Source organism: Emydura macquarii, unplaced genomic scaffold (assembly GCF_026122565.2).
Source record: "Emydura macquarii macquarii isolate MOO-44397 ecotype Brisbane River unplaced genomic scaffold, CSIRO-AGI_Emac_v2 contig_1045, whole genome shotgun sequence".
Lineage (NCBI taxonomy): Eukaryota > Metazoa > Chordata > Testudines > Chelidae > Emydura > Emydura macquarii.
Window position 1 is genome coordinate 2,726,045 of NW_027131182.1, and position 24,152 is coordinate 2,750,196.

At 41.9% G+C, this 24,152-nt stretch overlaps 1 protein-coding gene across 10 annotated transcripts in view; it reads right to left on the reverse strand.

Moving 5' to 3' along the window:
- Positions 1–15,022: 15,022 nt before the first annotated feature.
- PIAS2 (protein inhibitor of activated STAT 2) overlaps positions 15,023–24,152 on the reverse strand; it is a 52,564-nt gene continuing 43,434 nt past the window's right edge. For 7 of the 10 annotated variants that reach the window (XM_067545379.1, XM_067545374.1, XM_067545380.1 and 4 more), the window contains 6 exons: positions 23,088–23,248; positions 22,130–22,263; positions 21,494–21,665; positions 19,131–19,270; positions 16,984–17,021; positions 15,023–16,046 (listed from right to left, as the gene is read on the reverse strand). In XM_067545379.1, the coding sequence (XP_067401480.1) occupies positions 15,864–16,046; positions 16,984–17,021; positions 19,131–19,270; positions 21,494–21,665; positions 22,130–22,263; positions 23,088–23,248 (828 nt within the window). In that variant the 3' untranslated portion in view covers positions 15,023–15,863. Of the gene's footprint in view, positions 16,047–16,983; positions 17,022–18,308; positions 18,368–19,130; positions 19,271–21,493; positions 21,666–22,129; positions 22,264–23,087; positions 23,249–24,152 lie in introns of all 10 variants that reach the window. The other 3 variants (XR_010919191.1, XR_010919190.1, XM_067545372.1) reach the window with 3 other exon arrangements.

Sequence of the window (24,152 nt, forward strand, 5' to 3'; positions counted from 1 at the left end):
AATAGCACCATATTTGCAGGATCAAAGCAATAAATTATCAAAACAATGCTTTTAATTCCCCCTGCAGGTTGTGTCGTGGCAGTCAGCTCACACTTTTCCAGGCTGTTCTGGCATGCTACTGAGATACAAAATAAGAAATGTTGCATCTGAAATTCCCCTTACAGGCAACTGCAGTTGCATGGCTATAACTTACTTAGACTGCAAGTTGTTTGGGGACAAGGGGTTATTTTGATGCTGTGTTTGTACAGCCCCTGTCACATGAAGTCTTGGTCCCTGACTGAGGTACCTACATGCTACCATAATATAAATGACTTCACAGAACTCTTTTAAAACAGCATTGGTAGCACTGGAATAGCTGGGAAGTGGAGGGAAGCAACCTTGGGTGCCTTACAATGCCTTGCTGAAGTAGTTCCCACCTGGGCTGCTCACAAACGGCCTCCCAGCATGCAATCCACACCCTGAATGTCTGTAACAGCAGCCTGCTAGCCACACACAGGTTACCTTATGGCTCTTACTGGCTTGTGTTATAGTGTAGGGTGACCCCAACACACACGCAGTCTTAGATTTTCCCCAGAAATGTATGGCCTGTACTGCCCAACCTTCTCCTGAACAGTACACGTTATATTAGGGCTGTTATTTCTTTACAAGGAATAATATGCACACAACTTGTCCCCCTCCCCCGCAATAGAGCTTCCTAGACACTTCAATTTATACACGCTGGATTAGATAAAACAATACAACATGTGTATTCACTACAAAGAGATAGAGTTTCTGTATGTACAAGGAATGAGGCACACACATCAGAAATTATTACAAAAAAATATACAGATAAAATGCGTCTGTGCCTAACTGTAGTAAATTCTCCTCACCACATGCTCTCAGCAGTCTTACTGACCACATTTCTTAGGTCACGACCCCTTTCCCAGTCCAACTGCTGCTTCCTTTGTCCCTCCAGGTGCAGTGAATCGATGGGGGGCACTGTGGGGTGTTTGTCCCTGCTTTTTATAGTGTCAGTCCCCCTCTTGAAAAACATTTCCTTACAGATACCTGGAGCCAAAAGGTCTACCAGGAAGGAAGTTCTCTGCTGCTTTTTTGGGGTTGTTGGTCCCGTTCACCCTGCCCTGACTCTACCTAACTTCACTCTTCTGCTGTTGTGTTTATTCCCTTTCCCCTCTACTACTCTCCTCTGTTTCTCTCTAACTTTACCTTCTTTCCCCCTTCAGTCACTCCCCCAAAAAGCAATAGTAGATAAATAATATATTAAAAATAAAAAAAGCAGACAAACCGTGACATCTAACATTCCATGTGCGTGCGATTAATTGGGTCACTTTGCTTGTATGCTGTATCCCTTTCCTGTCCCCTTATTTATTATTTGCATTGCAGTAGCATCTAGAGACCCCAATAAGGAATTCAGGCTCAATTGTGCCAGACATTGTACAAATACACAACAGAAAGTCCCGGTCCTGAAGATCTTGCCCTTCATCTCTTTTTTGTCTTTTCAGATTTTCACATCTCTCTGGGATAAGGATCATATCTTCCTATATGTTTTACAACATTTAACACATACATGATTTGTTCTCCTCCCCCCTCCCCGATTGGGCCTTAGGTTGCTATGGTAATATAAATAATGATGTTGGAAATACATGGCATTTCAAATCTGCAAGGTACAAATCTTCTCACTGATATCATTGTAACTCAAATTATAGGAACAGCTTAACACCTTTTAAAGAACATCCAGTCCTGTGAAAGAATTGTGTGAACTGCAATACTTTAATTCAAACTGACACGAATATTGAAAAACTAAATAGCTGCATGGAAAGGACTTGTGTTAAAGCAATGTATACAGAAAATTTAATCTGTCAATATAACTGACATGTCAAAAAACAAAACATCAAAAACAAATACAGTATAATTCTAGGTATCCAGATTTCCTGTGTTCAAAAGTCCTAGTTATCTGAATGCAGAGTGCATCCCCATGTTAGTTATTAGAACTTCTGTTTACCTGAATGCCCATTTATCCAAAAGTTTGGGATGTCTCCCAGACCATTTGGATTAATGGGAGTGTACTACACATTGTTTGCATGTGTATGTGTGGAAAGAACTTTCTACTTATATAAGCAAACCATGTATGTTTTTCAGTAAATAAATAAGATTGAAGGAACTAAAGATACAATATTTACGTAAATTAATAAAATGGTTTAGTTTAGGACTGGCTTAGATTCCTATGACACGCAAGTGAGGGTATCTACAAATATAGAAGGATAGGGTTTAATTAGTAAGAGCACATCTCGTCATACTTTTGTTTCTTTGTTTTTAATATATAGCCACACGCGTGTTCCACCTTAACTCTGTATTTCCTGATTTAGGTTAGGAAGGGGGCACACTGGGCCAGCTTATGCTGCTTCAGCAAGTTGGTACTTTGTGCTGTAGAATCAAAGTTATTCTAAAATAATTAGCCTTTATAGTTACAAAAACAATCTGCAAAATGTGAACTAATTGGCGTCCTTTCATCTGCGAGAGACAGTGGAAATTGCAGCCTATGATGTAAATAGTTTGCAATGACTCATGTGACTAAATAGTCCAATCTGAGATTTGCATAATCTTTGGCAGTTATTGCAAATATATGGGTCTTGGTTGGGAGCTGCTTCCTTCCTACAAGCTCTTTTCTGCCAGCTCTTGCCATGGACTTTGATGCCCCGATGGAGATGATGGTGCCACTTGTTACAAACACTTGACAAGGCTTCCCATCGGTCAGGATCGATTCCAAATTCCTTCATATCTCACTTGCATGTGTCTTTATAGTGAAGATTTGGACGTCCTGTTTTTGTTCCCTCTGATAGTTCCCCATATAATATGTCGTTAGGTATGCATCCATCTTCCAACCTGCTCAGATGGCCCAGACAGCTGAGTCATCTTTACTTGAGCAAGACTTTCACACTTGGTACATTTTCCCTTTGCAGAACCTCTATGTTGATAACTTTTTCTTACCATTTGATGTTGAGTATACAGCGTAAGCAGAAACTGTTTAACCTTTTCTCCTGTTGAGCATGTTGTCCATGTTTCCCCACCATACAGGAGAATGTTGAGGATGCAAGCTTGATACACTAGTATTTTGGTCTTGACGGTAAGCTTTCCATGCTTTTCATGGTTTCATGCTCTTTTAGTTAGTCTACTAAAGGTGGTGGCAGCTTTTCCAATGCAAACACTTAGTTCTTCATCCAGTGAGAGGTTGGTAATCACTGTAGAACCTAAATAGCTGAACTTTTGGACTAATTCTAGCTGATTTGCATTTAAGGTGATTAAAGGATCTTGTGGAACTCCCTGTCCTAGTACAACCATTTTTTAAATACTGATGGTGAGAGCAAATGCCTGACAAGCACTTGAAAAGCAATCCATGAGTTCTTGCAGTAGATCTTCAGCTTGGGTTATAAGTGCAGTTATATTGGATATACTTAGTTCACAATGTGGTGATGTCTGTAACGATAGCTCAGAGAGTTAGGAAGTACTCCATTCAGCCCTCTTTTCTTTGAGCTCTGAAGCCTAATGATCATGATTTTAAATGTCACCATTAACAATACTGCTGATCAAAAAAGGCAATTTTCATGAGGGGATGTGTATGTAATTTGCTTCAGACAACATAGTATTTTGTAATTTGGCACTGGTTCCCCCTCCAGTTAGACCAGATCCGAGCAATGAACAAAAAGTCCAATATCAGGAACATGTCCGTGTTTGATCATGGCAAATTGACACTGACAGACTCGTTGGTATGTAAAGCAGGTATCATTGCTTCAGCCAAAGTAGATGAAACATGATTCACAAACATGCAGAAAGATGAACGAGAAAGATGTATCACAATCAAGTCTATGTAAGTACCATAAAGTTATTTTTAACCTTTGTCTGAATCATGTAATCCAATACTGTATAACTACTTTCTCACAACCCCACACACTCCGATTTTTATGAGAATATTCTTACATGGAGCAATGTTATTGTTCATAGAATTAATGTTAATAGGCCATGCTGTCTGATGACTAGGTCATCCATACTTTGCTTAAAACATAGTGGCGATTATTCTCAGAATTCATTGCCTACAGAAGAAATTAATGTTACAGTCAGTTGAATTAATAAAATGAATATAAAATGAATATAAAGCATGGTTACCTCAATGCTAGGACCTTTTATAGGATAGATGGGGATATCTCATTTGTTAAGTATTTGATGTTTCACTTGTTTCTTTTGAGCCAATGTGTCCTGTAGCTATGCGTCTTGAGTTGAGATAATATATTATATCCACCATATAGATGAGATAACTTTTATTTTTAAAGTGCTAAATCATCAAGGGGATTCTTATGGTATGCTCTTCTCTGTACTCCTGATGTAACATTCCCTATTTGTTACATGAAACACAGCAAACATTTAAAATGAAATCCATTAATTGACATTTCATTCTTCGTAAGTGTTAAATGTTTGCCATTTTTCTTCACTCTTGCATTTAGAATTTAAATTGAAATACAGTGATGGCTTTTAGTCAGTGCTTAATGTGTAATGAAAGAGCTGCCGCTGTTCTGAATGTAAAAAAATTGTTGAACTCATGCAGCAAACCCAGAGGTGCCGGGACTATGAACTGCCCAGCCTAGAGGTGCTGGGGCTCAGCCCTGGCAAAAATTAAACACTGCTTTTAGTTTTAAGAATGTAATATGAACATTTTCAAATTATTTTAGTGTGTAGATAACTTGTAGGTAGTGCTTGCACACTAGGATATCCCACCTTTACCCCAAATCCACAGGACTCAAGGCATAACTAAGTTAAGGCACCTCCACTTTTCCAATCCGTAGGATTCAGGGGGGAAAGGCACCTACCCGTACCCAATTAACACACACAGGCTCAAGGTCACCCATTCCCAGTCTGCAGGGCTCCGGATGTAACCTGGTTAATTTAAGTACCTACCCTTTCCGAATTCGGAGGGCTCCGGGCGTAATTTTCTGTGGGCTTGCAGGGTCCTTTACCAGTGAAGGTGCTTTACACAGTAATATCCTTATTCTCTATGCCCACAGAAGTGTGTTAGTCTTTAAGGTGCTACAGGACTCGGGGTTTTTTTTTAGTAATATATTGGAGGAGGTTCAAGATGTATAGTGGTAAATCTTTTACCAAACTTTACTCTGTAGATCTTTGATGCAATTATGAACTTTAACAAGGAAGACACGGCCAAGCTGATAGAGAAACTTGACATCAAACTAGATGCTGAAGATTAAGACAAAGAGGGCAAACCACTTCTAAAAGGTATTTTAAAGAGTTTTAATGCAGTAATTCAGTCTGATTTTTTTCCTTTACCCCAACAGTCAGGATTAATGGAGTTAAAACATTTGCCACTGGTCCCCTTCTATTTTTGCTACAAAGCACAGCCTTCTAGAGTACTTTACAGGTCTTGTAAGGACTTATCTTATTTGGCAGTTGCAAACCTCAAACTTTATCACTAGTTAGTGGAGGGGAAGGGGGGGGGAGGGGAGGCAAAGACAACCTTGTGTATCTAGAGTGCCATGGTTTGCAATAAATTATTTGGAAGTGTGATCCCTTGAGATATGAGAACAGGACTTGAGTCTGATACTGCACACCCAAACAAATGCATATTGTTAAGAGTGAGAGAACTGAGGTTGCACATTGAGATTAGCAATAAATAAATAACTGAAGAAAACTGCTAATGTAACACTAATTCAGTATAGATCTCTTTATCGGTTGTCTGGAGAACTATGACATCTTCAGAGTTGCCTCTGTACATTCTCTCGTGTGGGATGCACTCACTTGTGCCACTGAGCTTTGGGAAATGTCTAGAAAAGCAGTGACTGTTGGGACGTCACAGGTACCATTTTACAGCACTGCATGTTCAGAGCACAGGCTGTTAGAAGCTTTACCTTGGTTCCTCTGCTAAACCCTAGAGCCCTTAAGGAGTTAAGACTCCACGAAAACAGGAAAGGCAGGCAGGCAGGCAGTGTGGATGTGCACAGGCAGCAGTCACCAAGAACTACAATGATCACTGTAGAGCAGAGAATAGAGAACTCACAGAAATGTCATGAATAACGGTGTAATTGGGTCTCCTTTCTACAAGTGTCCACACTGATTAGTTAAATTTGATGGCAAAACTACGCATAGAAAGTTTACAGTTATATTAATGGTTTGTCAATAAACATTAAAACTGCTGCTTCCATTCACAGCTTCAGAGTTTAACGTGGCCTAAAGCATAGCTTCATCCTGATACGTAGTGCAGCAGCTTGGAAAAGCTGAGTGTTCAGAATGCTCCATCTGAGTAATTCAAACGTGCAGGTTTTCATTAAAAAAAAAAAGAAAAACAAACCAATCAGGCAATCAGTGGAATAACTGCTTAATCAGACTGAAGCCTTTTGAACATTTAAATTATCACAGGAAAGCTTTGATTAGCTGCCCCAATTCTTTGTTTCTGGATAGTGTAGAAGAGCATTAGTTATTTCTGGGATCAGGTGTTATGTTTATCATCACACAGCTAGTTTCAGTGAGGATGCAACATTTGCATTTCCCAGGCTGTAATGCACTGCTGGCTGCCTGCTGGAGAAGCCTTGCTTCACATGATCACCCTGCACCTACCTTCCCTGTAACTGCACAGAAGTTCTATACGAGGGGCCACCTGATGATGACGTTGCTATGGGTAAGGAGAGTGCTCTTTGAGTTTGCAACACTGACTACACAACGTCTATAGCAAAGATGAAAATATGTTGTTATACACAACAGATGGAGTAAAACTGACCAGCTGACAAGCCACAAAAATCTGGCTCAGAGCTGGTTATTACGTTGTGCTGGCCTTTTCCTTATTTTCTGCAGTCCATTACTCTGTGTTTGCATACTGCAAAATCCACTGTACCTCCTTATGTGCTGGACAGTCTTGTGTGTGACGCCACTCTCTTTAATTCAGTCTCAGGGAACATGTGGGTGGGATGAGTGTGGAGGATGGTGTGCCCTAACCCTTACTCGTGTACACAACAGCAAGAGTATCACTCAAGGTCTCCCTGCAGCATTAGTTATAATCAAATATGGAGTCCTGTCGTCCCACCCCAGAGACATGGCAGGCATTAGTGGGGGACTGTGCAAGTGTGCTGCTCACAGCACCCACTCAGACTCTTCCAGTAGGTTACCCGGACCACATTAGTTCAGAGCACATACCCACTTTGTGGAGTTCTGATGTATTAACTCTGTAGAACCAGTGTCACTCACTTCTTTGGTCGCTGATGTTCATGCCCACTCTAGGTCCATAGACGAGTCTTGGTAGGTTTTCTTGCCTCTATTCAGGAGGCCCCACTTCCTGGAGCTGTGTTTGTACTTCAAATGGTGTCTCCCACGCAGGAGTTCCCCAGCTCCCCTCTTGGAGCTGGGTTTGTAGCTTAGGCCAGCTGTAGAGCCTTACGCAGATGTTTCTTCAGCTGGTCCCTTTTCCCCAATTAGTCCTTGAGTTCAGGAGACAGGTCTTCTCCTGCTCTGAGTGGGGAAGCAATATACATGCTGGTCTCCTTTCTAAAGCTCATCTCAATTGGCTGGGAGAAGAGGGGAGCCTTGCCCCACCAACTCTGCAAGGCTCCTGGCCCTTAAAGAAACAGTAAGAGTATGTCCTCCCAACACTAATTCCCAGAACCACTTCCTCTCTACCAATATCTCCTAAGTCCTTGTATATATCAGACCTCCCAAAATCTTAAAGGGCAACGACATGTGAGGGAGATGGGTTAACCTGTAGGCCCCACCACCCATAACGGGCAGACTACCCCATCACAGGGGGATCATGCTGCGGTGGCTTGGTTATTTGTATCAGATTATACTTGGAGAATGTGATGGGCACCTGCTTCTCCACTTCCAAACTCCTCATGTGGAGTCCCATATTAAACTATCATCACCTCCATCTTGTTCAACATCTGTGTGAAGCCACTAATGGAAATTGTACATTAGCACAGACTAAAACATCAGCAATGTGCAGATGACCTCCAGTTCTATATCCCATTACATCAGAGGCAAAGGGTGCCATCTCCCAGCTAGCCAAAGACAGCTGAGATCAGCAACTGGATAAAGAGTAAATGTCTGCTGTCCTTGGTTACTGAGGACATTCAGGAGAAAGCAGGGATAAGCAGCAAATGAACCCTTGAAGAGAGGATCTCCATGCAAGTGTCCTGAGGACCAAAACCAGAGCAGAAAAGAGGGCAGTATAAGCAGCCCTATTTCTAAATATGCCTCTCTGTACATTTAAACAGCAGTTTTTTATCGAGTTTTGACCTACTCTGTAACTCTGACTTCTCTTGTTTCAAGGGGGTTTCAAATTATTTTGGTAAGTGCAAGACCTCAGGAAATTTCTCTTTGTACTGAAAGTACATATTACTTTCTACAGCAAAACCCGTACTGACTTGCCTTTAAAAAAAAAAAAAAAAAAAAAAAAAAAAGGTAAAAACAAGTTCAATGCCTACCATAATTTAGAAATGTGTATTGGTAAAAATTCCTTGCCAGAAAACACTCTCTTATAGTAGAGCTGCTTAAATCATTTCACTTTCCCACAGTCCCCACGGCCAAGCCAGGGTATTGCAATGAAGAATTGGATCTGCTTGCTGTAGCTACGGCTACAAAGCCGTTCTTGTAAGCACCCTAGTAGTACCTTAACTGTTGTAACCTAGTGTTATCAGGCTTGTACATACTTTCCATTTACACGTTTACCTTAAAGTATGCATTTAGTTTTAGACAACTGATGGGAGTTCTGCTGACCACGGATCTGCCCTTTCACTCAAAGATGCAGAGAATTATTTTGGGGCAAAAAGTGTACAGTGCAATCTGTTCTAGACACAAATGATAGGCTGGGGATTGTACAAACTGAGACTGATGCAGAAGTTGGTAAGGAAGTGCTTGCTGGAAGTGTCTTGGAGGGATGCCATTTGATGCACACACAGAGAGATGATTCCACTCTGCGAGAAGAATCCAAATGGATTGCCAGGTGCTGAGTTTAGAGCTGCTACATTTAATGACCAAGTAACTGCTATTTGTATGTAACTGAGTAACATTTTTCTTCATATTGGCCTGAACAAGTGGTTGGTGGTATCTATGGGTGCTGAACAGGAAACGTGCCATGTCTTTGACAAATCCCAAGTGGCAGGAACTCTGATGTTTGTGATGAAGGCTTATCTACCTGTTAATGAGTCTTTTGATAAGGAGGCCAACTCCTGGGACCTTCCTTAAGAGTGTCTGGATGGTGGGGGGGCCTCCAACAATGTAGATGGAAGTTTATGAAATGGGAATTCTTACATCTGACTTCCTTCCTGCTGGTTTTTGCATCTTCAATTCATTGTGCTAACGGCCAGGCAGCCTTCTTCACTAAGCTTTAATGCCTCCTTGGCACCCTGTGCTGGAAAATGCAACATAATCTCCGCATCTGAGAACATTCTCTGGTGACCAGGACACTACTTCTGTCACTAAAGCGATTTATTAAAAGCATGACCTAAAGCCCCTCCTATGGTATAGCAAACTCATATAACATGGAGCTACACCAGTTTACCACAGCCAAGGAGCTAATCTGATGTTTTAAACGACTAACACAATCTACATCTCCTTGTTGGTTAACTTAATAGTGTATCCCTTTCCTTTCACTGCACATCATTTTATAATTTTCAGTATGCCACTCATTTTTTTTTTTTAATTAAACTATCCTTGTGCATCCGGCACATATTCAGTGGTGAAGCTGGAGGTTCTGCCAGCTGTGAGGCAGAGGGACAGGGGGACTGGATAATAGGTGGGCTTTTGATACATAGTGGGAGATGACTAGCTGTTGGGAGAAGCATGTTAAGTGGATAGTTCTGCTGAAATGATCAGTCTGAAATGAGTATTCAGAGGTCATCATTAGGTTTCAGAGTTAACACTAAGACAAAGAAGAAGGCAATTCATACCTCTGAACTATTGTTTGTTTCTCTGGAGACTCAGACAGGCATTACGTGGGTTTGTTTCCTGGTTGGAAGGTGCTCTTTGCAAACAAAAGTTTGACCTTTTTTAAATGACAGGATACATTTTGGAGGTTGCAGATTATTCTGTACCTTGAGCGAGAATTTAAACTACAGCATCTTGTTGAAATCCAAATTCTGAAACCGTTGCTCCTGTATTTCCTTAGCGTAGGTAAGGCTTGTCATTCTGAGCTGATCAACTGAAGATGTTCAAAAAACTAGTATTTTCCGTATAGCTCATGCTAAGCTTCATTCCCAGGAGCACTGAAATTGCACTTGGTAAGGAGCTCGTCACATGGTTGAATCGCTGCAGCTGGGGACAAAAGAGGCAGCAGTTGCTTCGTGAAGTGGCAAGTGTCATCCTTCTTTATTAAATATACTTGTATCCAAAACAGGGCTGATGCAGATGAATTGCTCATCTAGGGAGAAAGGGCAAGATCCACAAAGGTATTTAATTCCACCATTCAGCTGCCACGTGATGATGGACATGAGCAAAGGCCATCAGGACTCCTGACACTGCGCCACAGCTCTTGCTGAAGCCCTGCCGAGTTTCTCACACTAGTGTTCTCCCACGTATCTCCCCCATAGGACTCAATCCCATATATGGGCTTGGGACCCCTCCATTAGCCAGGTGCGTGTGTCCAGAATGCACAAATAGCCCAATGGTTAGGATACTCTCACCTGGGATGAGGGAGAGTCAGGTTCAGTCCCTGCTGGGGGACTCTCCCTCATCCCAGTAGAGTACCATGGCGGTAATGGAGCAGGTCTCTTCTCAGCATTTCACTCATGGCTAGTTTAGGCAGCTCCCCATTCAGCATGCTGGCTTCTGAGGTGCTTAACTCTCCCACATGCATTGTGCAATGAACGCAGGTGCCTGAGCAGGGTGCCTACGCATTAATCACGGCAATGTTGTTACGGATTGAACAGTTCAGTGGTAGTTATTACACTTATGTGAACAAGTAAATAAGAGTTATGTTAATGTGTTCGCAATTCGAAACCTGGGAAGAAACAAAAATGATAAACTTCAGGCATCCCACGAGGTAACGGTGGTCACCAGAGGCTGGTCAGGTTCCTAGAGTTTGTGCTTGGGAAAGCATGTACATATGGTACTATACCATACAATAGTTTCCAGGTGTTGGAAAGAAAGGGTCAAAGCCAGGACTGCTCCACTCTATCCCACCATCTTTTTTCTGGCTTTATTTCTGTTGCTTTCCAAGAGGGAACCAACCCAGGGCAACAGACTGCAGCAGCAGCAAGAGGTAGGTGCGAAGGAAGGATTAGAGGTACCCGACTTGTGTGATTGTCACTGATGTTCTAAGAATTAAACAGTGGTGTGATTAAAGTATCAACACCGGCTTTTAATTGCTTAGTACTTTCATAGCATGCTCTTGCCCAACTGTAGGTTAGCGTAGCTTGTCGGAGTTTACATAGGCAGAAAGGAGGGGTTATTTACCTTGTACAGTAACTGAAGTTCAAGATGTTTTGGCTGTCTAGGTGTTCCACTCCAGAGCAACACGCACACCTCAAGAATCTCAACGTGCTGTGCCATTCTAGCAAAACTATTCAATCCACATTGGATTTTTTTTTTTAAAAAACAATAGTAGAAACTGCTTTCCTCAAGCAGTTGAGCTATGTTCCCTTACACTCGAAGTAGGAAGAAAAAAGTTCTTCTACAGTAGAAGCTAAATACAAGCACTTGTACCTTTTTCCATAATTTTATTACACTAAACTCAATATACATATCAATCTTTGTATGAAGCAGGGAACACTGAAGTGCAAACCCTAATATGTACTATTCCCCCCACTTGCCTGGGTGGAATAAAGGCCTCCTATGCTGTCCACCACATCCTCCAACACTGCCACCTGTGTTCCCTAGATTACTCAAAATATTCAACATAAATTGTATAAAATTTCTACCACAAAGGATGGTGTGGCTGACATGTCAAAGCAATCTGTCCACAAACTTGTGAGTTAGTAACTGCTGTACATACAGAAGTATAGTATTAGAACTGTAGCCAGCTGTAGTTTGTCCATGGAAATCTTTCAGTTGCATGCATGGCTCTCACAGTACTGTTGTGCCTGATTCCTAGCACTATGCTTTCCTATTACTTGAATTTAAACCTGGGATAGACTTCAAGTTTGCAAAACAAAAGCAGCCCAACTTTGAAAAAACTGCTGCCATAAACTCATTTCTCATTCGACAATTGCCAGTGTGCAACTAGTAAAAACAGTGGTAGACAAAATTGGATTACACTGTTGAGATAAACCACCCACATAGCTCAAACTTGACTCCCTCTCAGTGCTTGTAAACTTCACAAAGAAGATCTCTCAGTTTGCAAGTGGAATCTACCTTTGCCCCAATTACTTAAGTTAATCATCATTGTTACAGTGCTGCACAGTTCCTCGCCACCCTGTACCTTATTTATACTTATGAAGTGTTTGCTACATACCAACTAGGGGTGCCAAGGAAATACTTCAATTCTATTGTAAATTCCATTGCTCAGTCTCTCTGAGAATATACTGTTGAGAAACTGAGTAGTGATCAAAGCATAAGAAATGCTGAGTGAGGGATTATCCCGTCTACTGCAGCCTCTGTAAGGTGCCCTATCAGGATACATTAAGCGAGGATGCACATATGCAGCCCACCTTTACCTGCTGTGCTGCATTCGATTGGGTTTGTCAGGGGAGGGACCTTTTTCTTGCTCCAGGCTGGAAAGCAGCCCTTTAAAGCCCCTTGTATTCTAGTGCAGTGTTTCTCAATTGGTGTTCCGCGGAACCCCAGTTCCACAAGCAGCTGTTCTCCACGCCGCCGAGAGCAGCTGTTCTCTGCGCCGCCGAAAAAGGGAAGATGTCCCGGATTTTTCGGCGAAGGGTATCGAGTGTGAGTGTAATTTAATTGAGAAACGCTGACCTAGTTGTTTGTATATAATTTGCTTATTTCGACATTTTTTTTTGGCCCCATATGTAAAAATACTGTTAAGAGTTTGGGGGGTTCCGCAATTATTTATCGAGTTCAAAAGGGTTCCGTGGCCAAATTTAATTGAGAAACACTCTTCTAGTGTATTCCCCAGCAGCTCTGATTTACACTGGGGCTTACAGCAGGCTTCCTGCCAACCAAGCATTGGGCAGAGGAAAAGTGGCTTAAAGCCACCTTTTACCTCTTGAGTATGTTTGATGCTAGGGTTCCTGGAGATACAGCACAGAGTCGGTCATATGGATTTCACTAGTGCATAGCCACTTCTCATTGCTGCATTGCCAGTGCTTCAAATCCTGTCTAGGTAAAAGAATTCTTGTGGGCTCTTGGCTCCCCTTCCATCCATTTTTACAAAGCGAAGGAAAGAATCTTCACTCAAATATACAGGTCAGACCAGACATCGCTTTTTGGAGAGGGACTAAGGCAGTTACATGACTTTGGCTTCTGGCAACCTAGGCAAACACACTAGATTACTGCCTGAGAACAAGTGAAAAACAGACTGTACTAGTTGCTGTGCATGCAGCACTGGCAAAACGTTCTGCACATGGCTCCCACCTAGTGACGGGGCAGCTGCTGCCGTGTGGCTGTTCCAAGCATGCTTAGCATGAGCATGGATGCTATGCAGTGCAGACATACCCTTCCATCCTGCTCAAATAGAAGGGAGCCCTGAACAAATCAGCTGATCATGGGCAACTCTAGGTATGTTTCCTCCGTTGTCTGCTGCTCTGAGAAAATAAATGACTTCTCCCTGTAAATGGGCAGATACTAGGAAATTCTAGAATGACATATTGCAGTCATGTTAAGTTTATGATCCATTGTAGCAGAAGGCCAGTGTGGGTCACGGATTTCTACTCCAGTGACTTGGTGGATCTGCAATGTGCCACATGTTCTTAGTATAAGAATGTATAAAACTATCATTTATCTCAGTGTCTCAAAATTAGCATCACTATGCTATTTTCACTTCAACTGTACAATCAGTATGGAGAAAAAATACTAATCACCTAAGGGAAATTAGAAACAATAAGCAGCTTGGCTTTATTAACAAATCATGCCAGAAAAACTTGCTTATTTAATAGGTACAAAGTTAATGGAAAAAGGGAAAAGGGGGGGGTGCACTATTAAGACTGATATGAACTGAAGACTGGCTGAAAGAGCATACAGAACAGTAACAGTGGAGTACGGCAAAGGGATCTACAATAAGCCCTGTTTTAACATCTCCTGTATTTACCCTTAGTTCAAATACTATGGTGACAAGTGCCATAGCTATGCCAACAAATAGAGTGGAAGGCATAAACCACACTGAACTAAATGCAACACTTCCCCATTTAGTATCAAAGAGAAATACAAAAGATCAGGGAAAAGAGACAGGAAAGAATGAAAATGAGTTGTTGGGAGAAGAATAATCCTAAATACAGATACTCAACAGAAGCACAATACTTGGAAAAGTTGCAATGTCAGGATATAGATACAATACTAAGATTTCAGCTCTCAATTTCCTTATCACTTTCCTGGTCTGTAACTCCTTCCACATGTAGCACTGAGATCATCCATAGAATACTGTGTACAGTTCTGGGTACCACCAAAGAAAGTATCAAGAGAGGAGGAAAGCAAAGATAAAAAATATTAAAGGGCGGGATTAGGAGGTAATATTATAGTGCTGATCAGCAAACCCTTCTAAAGACTATACACAATGGGACTATTAAGAAACCTTGCAAGCCTGGGCCATATATGTATATTTTGGCTAGGCGGGGACAGTGTCTACACAGGTTTGATGATTATTACCACAAAGAAACCCTTTAGTCTGGGCTGAAACAGTCAAGAAAGTTTCCCAAATGTAGTGTCAAATGGTGCAGTAGCCAAAAAGGAGGGTGAAGCTATTTGAATTGTATAAAGCCCAATTAGACAAAGCTTTGGCAAATATAGGTCTGATCCTGCAATGGACAGAAGGACAGATTAGACAGGTAAGTAACTACTTAATGACTCCAACAGCTGCGCACACACAGACACAGTTTAGTTTTATGAACTTGTATGGACAGGCAATTACATGAAGGAACAACAAGAATTTCATAGTCTGAAGAGATTTTTTTACTTTCCACCTTATACAAGAGTCCTGGCCAGAATTGCAGCCAGGTTCTGCATAGCAGTTTTTGTTTGTTGTGTTTACACTATGAATTGACAGCACACACTAACATCTGTATGATGTAGAGTTTGCATAGTTTTTCTCCAAAATACACTAGGAGAAGTCACACTTTAGGAATTTGCATTCATAAATAAACAACACCGCCAGGGAAAAAAAACAAAAACAAATTTACAGGATTTTTTTTGCTCTGGAAAGGGGAGGGGGAAGAGGGATGTAGGGAACAAACAAATATAGCACAAGTCATGGCTATTTCACAAACCATCATTCTAAATAAAGTTTATTACAGGCCCCGGTGAAAGGATTAAAATTCAGCAATGTAGACTTTTCTGCCCCTTTTTCTTGTATCCAGGATAAACATATGCTGTTTTCATTCTAGAGTGGTTAAGTGCCTTTTTTATTTAAAAAAAGTTTTGTTTTGTTCTTTTTACATTATTGCTGCGTATTACAACAAAATTAAAAACCATTTGTGGAATCCATCCAGCAACAAAACAAAGTCAATTTCCCCAGAACAAGCTGAACATTACCTTTGTTCTGACTGGGTCTTTTTTACTCCAAATATTTTGTGACCAAGAAAAAGAAAAAAAGTTCTAATCATTTCAGTTCCTACTGTAGATGTAGTTTTACTCCACTTTCAGAAGGCAACAGAATCAATCTGTCTTTTCAATAAATATCAAAATAGCTTCCAAGACACTGCAGTTCCTTTTTTAATCATGATGAGCAGCTTTGTGCAATCACTCCTAGAGAGTTTTTTGCTGCCAGTATTTCAGTCTAATGAGATGATGTCAGGAATGCTGCTCCCACTGCTGGTTATGACTCCTGTCTCACTCCTGCTTGAGGAACTAACGTGAGTGCTGCTCTCGTGGTGGCTGGTAGACGTGATGATATTGCCAGGGGTGCTGCTTGTTAACGTTGAGGTGAGACTATCCAAAAACATAGGAGGACAGTACTGTTTGAAACAAACAATGATGCCGATAAGGAAGAGACTAACTGCACAAGGGAAAAGTAAGCTCTGAGGATGCATCTTCCTTACAACAACAAGTAACTACAACAGAAACTTGCTAATAACATGCATGAGAAGAACCAGACTTTTACAAACCAGTAAGCAAGAACACAGCAAACAAAGCATCACAAACTATACTCTGCTCATTTATTTGAGCAGACTAAGTTACTTTTAACAACACTTCACTACTTTTAATAAATATGTACAGGACATTTAATGGCATACTATGAAAACTTTGCATGGAGCTGTAGCAAGGTCTGGTGTTGCTATGAAATCTCATTAAGTGAGTTCACCCATAATTTGCAATGTGCAAGTATGAGAGGTTCATTTGTGTAATTATCTTATATTTATAAAGCACCTTTAATCCCGAACAACACAAGAGTGCTTTGCAAATTCTAGGTCTACAAAAATCACTTCATCCCCACACGGAAGTGCAACCACTTAACAGTGAGAGATACTTGACTCTTTCTATGAACATTTTCGTTAAATCAAATGTAGATCCATTTAATATCTGATATAGCTTCCTGCCTACGCAGGGGAATAGATTGTATTAGGCATGATACTCCACTACCTAGTGTCAGTTACATTATGAAGGGATAGAAACTTTGATGTACCTGGGAACAAAGCACTAGTGAGCTACCTACCTGGGGATTTGGGGTGGGTCTTCCCTTATTGACAAGTTATTCTATAGTGGTTTATCAAGAAATGCTTTGCACCATCCTCTGAATGTTCTGGTACTAGCCACTGTTTTAGACAGGATTCCTGATTAATTGGACCACTGGCTGGTCCAGATGGTTTGCAATTAATTTTTCTGAAGTGTGTAAACATGAGGAACAAAACACTTTAAACATTAAAAAGACATCAATGTAGGCAGGAAACATACCTGTGGATCAACTGGGATTAGTGAAAGAAAATCCAAACCTAGAAAGATAACAGAAGAGGCAAGCATTAATTTCTTATGAGAGTTGCACAGCTTTAAGAAACATTTTGTCACAGTTAATTGCTTTGTGTTAGCTACAAAGTACTTAGTGAAGGACACATGGTAACACCAGTCTCAAATTGTCAGGATACAGGAAAAATGAAGTCATCTAGTTACAAGTGGGTTTTTTCCCCTACATGAGGGTACAGTGATTGGATATACTGGGGAGATTTTAATATGATTGCATAGAGGGAGGTAGCTAATTGGAGATGTTGCAAGTATATGCAAGTCTAGCATAGCACCAGATTCACTGTATAACTGTCTAACTTTATTAACTGAGACAAAGTGTATCATAACATTAAGCACGCTGTAATGCAGTAAGGTCACAAAATGACCAAGTCCAACACCAAACAACAGGCCTCTCCTTCACCCGAAAGCAGTCGGTAAGGAAACACTTCTAAAAGCATCCCTATTTGTGCTGAAGCAGTCTGGAAACTTTAGGAATGGAGAAGCAGTTCAAACTACAAGCTCCAAGGGACAGTGACTGGATTCCCTCCATCTTATATGCCTTCGGTACTTAAGTATTTAGGGCAGAACTTTCAAAAACAGAAGCCTACCAATGTAAGACAGACTTTAGTCTTATATTTTTGAAAATCCTGGCCTTGCCTTCCCCTTCATTGACAGAATAAAAGACAAAGGAATACAGAATGGAATGGACTGTAGTAGAACTCACATCTTCCTCCCTCCCTTGCCAGCCAACCCTCACCTCCAACCAGCTCTAGGCAATGGTGTTCCCTTTCCAGCAGGCTCTCCTCCCACCCACCGAGAATATCAATGGGAGATTTGATTCAGGAGATTTCCTCTAGGGAGCTCATAAAAATCCATAACTCTCATTGTGAAGTTCTAAAACTTCAGTTCATCTTTAATTCTCTCCTTAAGGTTAGAGTGAACCAAAGCCTTTTCTGACCACTCTACAGAAAGACACAGGGTTTTCTTAAAGGAGGCATGTTGAGAGGAAGGAAGGGAGGGAGTGATAAAAAAATCTGAGAGGGCAGTGAAACACAGGGGAGGTGATCTATCCCAATGCCATCATCCAGGTGGGAGCTGGAGCAGGAAAAAAACCACAAGTGTAGCCAGGAGGACACAGACAGGTCAAGGAAAGGGGTGCATGTTGACTGAAGCCACTTTTTCCGAGGCTCTGTGTACTAATGTAGATAGAAAGAATCCCCAGAATCCTCACGAACAGCATTCTTGTAAAGAGCTAGGATAGAAAATACCACCGTTCCCACCTTCTGATTGCTAGTTAGCAGCAGTGTTGAAGAATGCGTCATGGACATTTAGGGTATGTCTGGATAAAAAAGGCAACAGTCATCAGCTTACACATTGTAGCTCACCTTAACCTTTTTCCGAGGCTAGACAGAGTAACATTAGGGACAAACTCAACCAGTTAGACTGAGGTAAAAGGTGTTTCTCCTTGTCTAGAAGCAATGTAAGGTTGAGGTGAGCTGTCAGAACTTTAGATGCTTACTCTTCCTGTCTCGTATTTTTGAAGCACATCAGCCAGGTGATCACACTAATGAAACCTAATCCAGCAGTTTTCAACCCAGGGGCTGAATCCCAGAGCCCTGGTGCCCCACCTTCACACAGGGCAGAAGCTTCGAGCCATCCCTCACGCTTGGGGGCTGAAACCCTGAAGCCTCAAGGCCCCCCCAACACCCTCAATGGCTGAAAGCCAGGAGCCCTGAGCACCCCCCCAATCCCTAGAGTTTTTATAGTATGTTTGGGGGTCTCAGAAAGAAAAAGGTTAGGAACTCCTGACTTAATCCATCATAGTGACATTTCTCCTCTAGCTGATTAACCCTCACACAAACTAGAGTTTGTGCTCATTAGACAAATGTTTTTGACTTACCATTTTGGATGCTACAGAATTGGAATCTGAGCGTGAAAAGACACCCCAATGACCTGCTTGCACTGTCCTTGTTTAGATGTAGCATCAATGCAGTGCTGAGTATAATCTGGGTCAGTAAGGCAATGCCTCGTTCATTTCTTAGCTTACACCAGGAAATGAATGAGACTATTAGAATATGTTAAAAAAGTTAACCACCACCTACCTGGCAAGTCTGATGAAATACTGGATATTTGTGGGTGGTGGAATGGCACTGAGTAGTCTGTTAATGAAGGAGGAATAGCAGCAGGATCAACCGTTGTCACACTGGGCACTCTTACAGTAGATGGCTGATACATGAGAACCCTGTTTTAAACAGCATGGGAAATTACAAACAGTCTGTCTATTAGTTAAGAGGAGAGAAATTATGCATCATAGTGCACTCTCATTCACAAGGTCACTATGTTACAACACAGCTATAGCTTGGCTACTCACTACTCCACTCTAATCTCCTCTTTCATAACAGTCTTCATTATAACATGAATGTATCTTGGTGCTCAACAGCGGCTGTGACCTAAGAGCAAGTTTGCATTAAAAGAAAGTACAGTGCTGGAGTCATTTATTACACTATCATCCAAGAATATAAATAGAGATTTGTCTTTGTAAGTGAACTGAGTACTCTGGGGAAGTGAGGAACTGAGAACTAGTTGGAGTCAGGAACAGGACCAGCTGGCACTTGCTTAAGCTTCCCTACCTATCGCTACACCCATGTTGCTCAATGCTGACCTCTAGTGCCACAGAGTTGGTCCAGCAGTATCAGTCCTCTCTTACCAATGTATGGTTTGAAAAGACCAAACTCATCTTCATTCACAATTTACAGCAAAAGTTAAGTTCAGCTTTCCAGAAGTGCAAGACATTATAGTAACCCACTGGGCCAACTATCGCCTCCAATATTTGAGCAAGATCTTTTGGCAACCCCAAGTCAATGGTGGAAACTTACACAGAAAACATGCCAGAAGACATACATTTCTACATATTGAAAAAGATGGCCCAAAAGAGCTCTTAATTCTACAAAAGCAATAGCGTGTCTGATGTTTTTGTGCTCAGCAAACAGACAGGAAGACTTCATGTGAACACAGGACATAAACATGCTCCTTATGAGGCTATGGCCTGTTGCACCCATCTTGCCAAAAAGTGGCAACAGCAGCGTTATGGAAGGAAGTCATTGGTATCCTGATCTTACTATTAAACCTATACTTTCCTAAAGATATTTAACACTATTTACATTTGGAACCAATAATGAAAGAAGTCTGACAATAGGACTCCTTCATTGCTCGCACGACAAGTGATGGCACTTCAGACTGGAAATCATCTAAGAAAAGTAATTTCAACTACAGACTTGCCAAAGAGTAATAAATGCTTGTTGCTGCAGAGAACAGGGCCTGCTCACCACTCCAGCAGGTGGCAGAAGAGTAGCAAACTTTGGGCATGGGGTGAAGAATTTACTTGAGGAAATGACACTAGCCACTATGCTGCAACTCTCAGATGCTGTAGGAAATTTGATCCTGACCAGTCAGTGATGTCACAAGGCTGACCCGCTGGAGTGGGTTGGTGGAGCAATGGCCAGCTCTAATAAAGGTCAGCCTAACAAACATTCCCTTTCTTTAGATGGGTATGTAAAGGTCTCTAAGGCCCCCAAAGTACTCCAACTGCAAAGCCCTGATGGGAAGATGTAGTCAGGGACTGCCACTGAGTCATGTAAAAATGGGAGGGACACAGAAGAGAAAAATGTTGGTAAAGATGGTACGTAACTTTACTGGAAGTTAAGCTGGGAAAACGGGAATGATGAGATCAGAGGGAACATTTACCAGTGGCACTTCTGACTGAGCAAAATCCATCCCCTACGTAACTCTACTAAAGCAATGGAATACACCTATGATGAATATGGCCTTCTTGTTTCTAGCAGGATGGCTCTCTGCCATCTCTGTCTATCTCCTGTTTTGGTTTGGTTTTTTTTTGGTCTTTAACTCCCATTGCTTCTCTTCTATCGCACTTCACTCTGCTCTCATACACAATGCTGTCTGTCTCTCTTCTGGCTGATAATCATGTTTAAGAAATTCAGCTGCATACAGATTTTGGAAGGAAAATCTAGGACTTGATTCAACACAGTATAATGTTTCCCTTCCAAGACTGATGGACTGGATTTCAGCATATCAATGAAACAGCAGCATAGGATTTCAGGAGGCAGGCCCTTTACTATTTGTGGTATTTTCAACCCTTAAAGGAAAGCTAGTTTAGCAGGAATGTATTAGCATTTTGCACTGGGAAACTCCCCTACCTACCACACCAAAAGGAGTACATTCCAGCATACACAGCAAGTGAGGGCAAATTTCTGTGTGATGTAAAGCTATATAACATATCACCTGTACAAAGATACCATATATTAATACAGACTTCTGCAAGGAGTAGCCTAACAGAAGCTTTCCTGTGGAAATTTGGAAGTGCATGTAAAAAAGATATTTACAAGCCTATCCACGTTAGCTTATCTGATACATTACAGAACAAGAATTAACTTTAAAATTAACAAACCCTTTGGTTGGGCTTCCTTGTGTTTCAGACATAAATATACATTTCCTTTTGGCAGGAGGATCTTCCTCTTCGTCAGAAGAGCTTTCTATTGTCAAGTCGATGACATCCACTTTCTTTTTATTTACTTCACTAGCCACTGTCACCAAACATGGTTTGCTGACAACACTGGAACCTTAAGAAAAAGCATAATTGTTTAAGTGATGTTAACATCAGCAGTTCCCATCTGCGGTATGGACAGCTTCTCAAATTCTACTGAGTCATGGCCCTTCTGGCCTCTGTATAGGAAATCAGAATTCAGAGGAAACCTTGGGATTATTACTCCCTGCATCAAAGGCTGAGTGCCATAAAGAGATCTGGATCATCCAGTGCATCTCTGTGTTAACAGAAGGGAACACATTGCTTCTTGGGCCTCTCCCAGTGATAATGAACAGTCTGTTTTCCAAAAGAATCAACATGAAAGAGTATTTTTAGAGAGAAAGGGATGTACATTTAAAATCAAAATGGGTGAAAGGCCAGGATACTAAGCCCCCAAACTCACTGCTGGTAGCTAAAAGAGTTATCCTAGTTACATCTGAGAGTCAGTACATTTGGATAATAGCAAACCAATTTAAAAATTAAGTGCTTAAATACACATACTTTCTATTTTGGTGCACTGAGGACTGGACACTTTCAGAGCTTCCTTCTTAGGCCTCATAGGACACCAAGAACCATCCTCTTGGAATTTAATTTCATCCACATCTGAACATTCATTAAGGATTTCCATAAAGAGCCTGGAAAATAAAGTTGAGCTGCTTCTGTTTTGTTTTCAGTCCTGAGCTATATCAGAAGTGAAAGTTAAAAGCCAGTTGTGATGGAGTGTGAATTGCATCAAGAAAGCTAGAGAGAGACAAGTTGCATCTACCTGGGGTATTACAATGACATAACAGGAGCATGCACAAGATGGGTAAACAGGACTATGTCCTTTCCCTCCCCTCATAATCACCAGGGACACAGAATTCCTCCAGCCCTGGGGCTGTGGAAGTTGGGGGGAAGAGGGAGAAGAGCGCAAGCTCCTTCCGGCCCCAGGGTGGCACAGAATATGTCTCTCCAAAAGGGGTCAAATGTAGGTTCTTGCACACACCCCTGCTCTACAATCACAACCTCTGCAGCTGTGTTTCTATGCGGATTTAAAATCTGCACAGAATACCACAGCCTACACCCACTCCACCTGGGGAGCACTACTGGTATTTATGGATCTTTGCAGAGGAGCAATAGAGTCTAAGTCAAGACTGGATGTCTCTCTAACATGCTATAAGCTCAAACACAAGTTATAAGCTTGATGCACGAATTACTGGGGAAGGCTCTATGGTCTGTGTTATTAAGAGGTCAGCCTAGATGATCACAAATGGTCCTTTCCGGCCTTGACATCTATGAATATTTAAGGAAATAAAAGTAATGTTAAAATAAGATAGCCAGGAACTGGCTAAACTGCAAATCTCAATGTTAAAGCCCAGCACAGGTTTGCGATTGATGTATTTATATCCAAAGATGCAAAATTACTGTTTAAAAAAAAAAAAAGGGGGGGGGGGGATAAATTACAAATCCAATCTCTTACCCATCTAATATTAGACTCTCATAAGCTGCCTTTTTGTCACAGACAGGACAAATCCAGGTAGGTTTCTTTTCATTCATTTGTAGATACAGAGCAGCATCAAAACATTGCAGATGTGTGCAGGTAACAGCACGGCATGGGATTGTCAGTCTCATTTTTCCCAGCTGCAGGAGATACAATAGAAACTAGTTTCAGCATGACTGACAGGAGGGAACCAAAACACATTTTCGGAGCTAACAATGAAATCAGACACAGTCACAGGATAGTTACCAGCAGGAAACCGTTTCTAAGTGTCCAATCCCAAGGTCCTGGCGTGCTTATAAATCAACAGGAGTTGCATGTGCAGAAAGAACACAGGACTGTGTCATTCTCTCAGAGGCAAAATCAACGTCTCTATGGCCTTGTCTACACTACAAAGATAAGTCAACCTATGTTAGGTCAACTTAAAGCCACCGCACTGATTACTGCAGTGGCTGATGTCCACAACACTACCCTCCTTGGGTCAGCGATGCGCATCCTCACCAGGAGCGCTTCTAGCGACCTAAGAAGGGCAGTGTAGCGAGCTGAGCTCCCAGTGGGCTGCCCCTCTACCACCCCTCCACCCCTTCCCATACCCCACGGGGAACGGGGGAAGCCGCCTGGGGCTTCTCCACTCACCGTTCTCCACCAGGAGAAGCTACCCGGGGCTTCTCGCCCCCGGGAGCAAGGTCTAGTAGTCTCTGCTTCTCACCCCTTCCGCCACCTATTCCTGAGCCGTGAAATTGACAAGGCTCCTCCACTTCCCGCTGGGGTCCAGCCACCTGGGGCTCCTCTCCTCCCAGACAGTGTCCGGCTGCATGGGGCTCCTCCCTTACCAGCTCCCTGCCAGGAGCCGGGTCCAGCCACTCAGCTCTTCAGGGGAGCCAGCAGCAGAGCCATGAAATTGACGAGAATGACTGCCAACAGCTGATGTAAGGAATGCAGTGTCTACACTGATACAGCATTGCCCTAACTACACCGACATAAGCCCTACACCTCTCGCTGAGGTGGTTTTATTATGGAAGTCCCCTGCTACACTGACATCGGTGG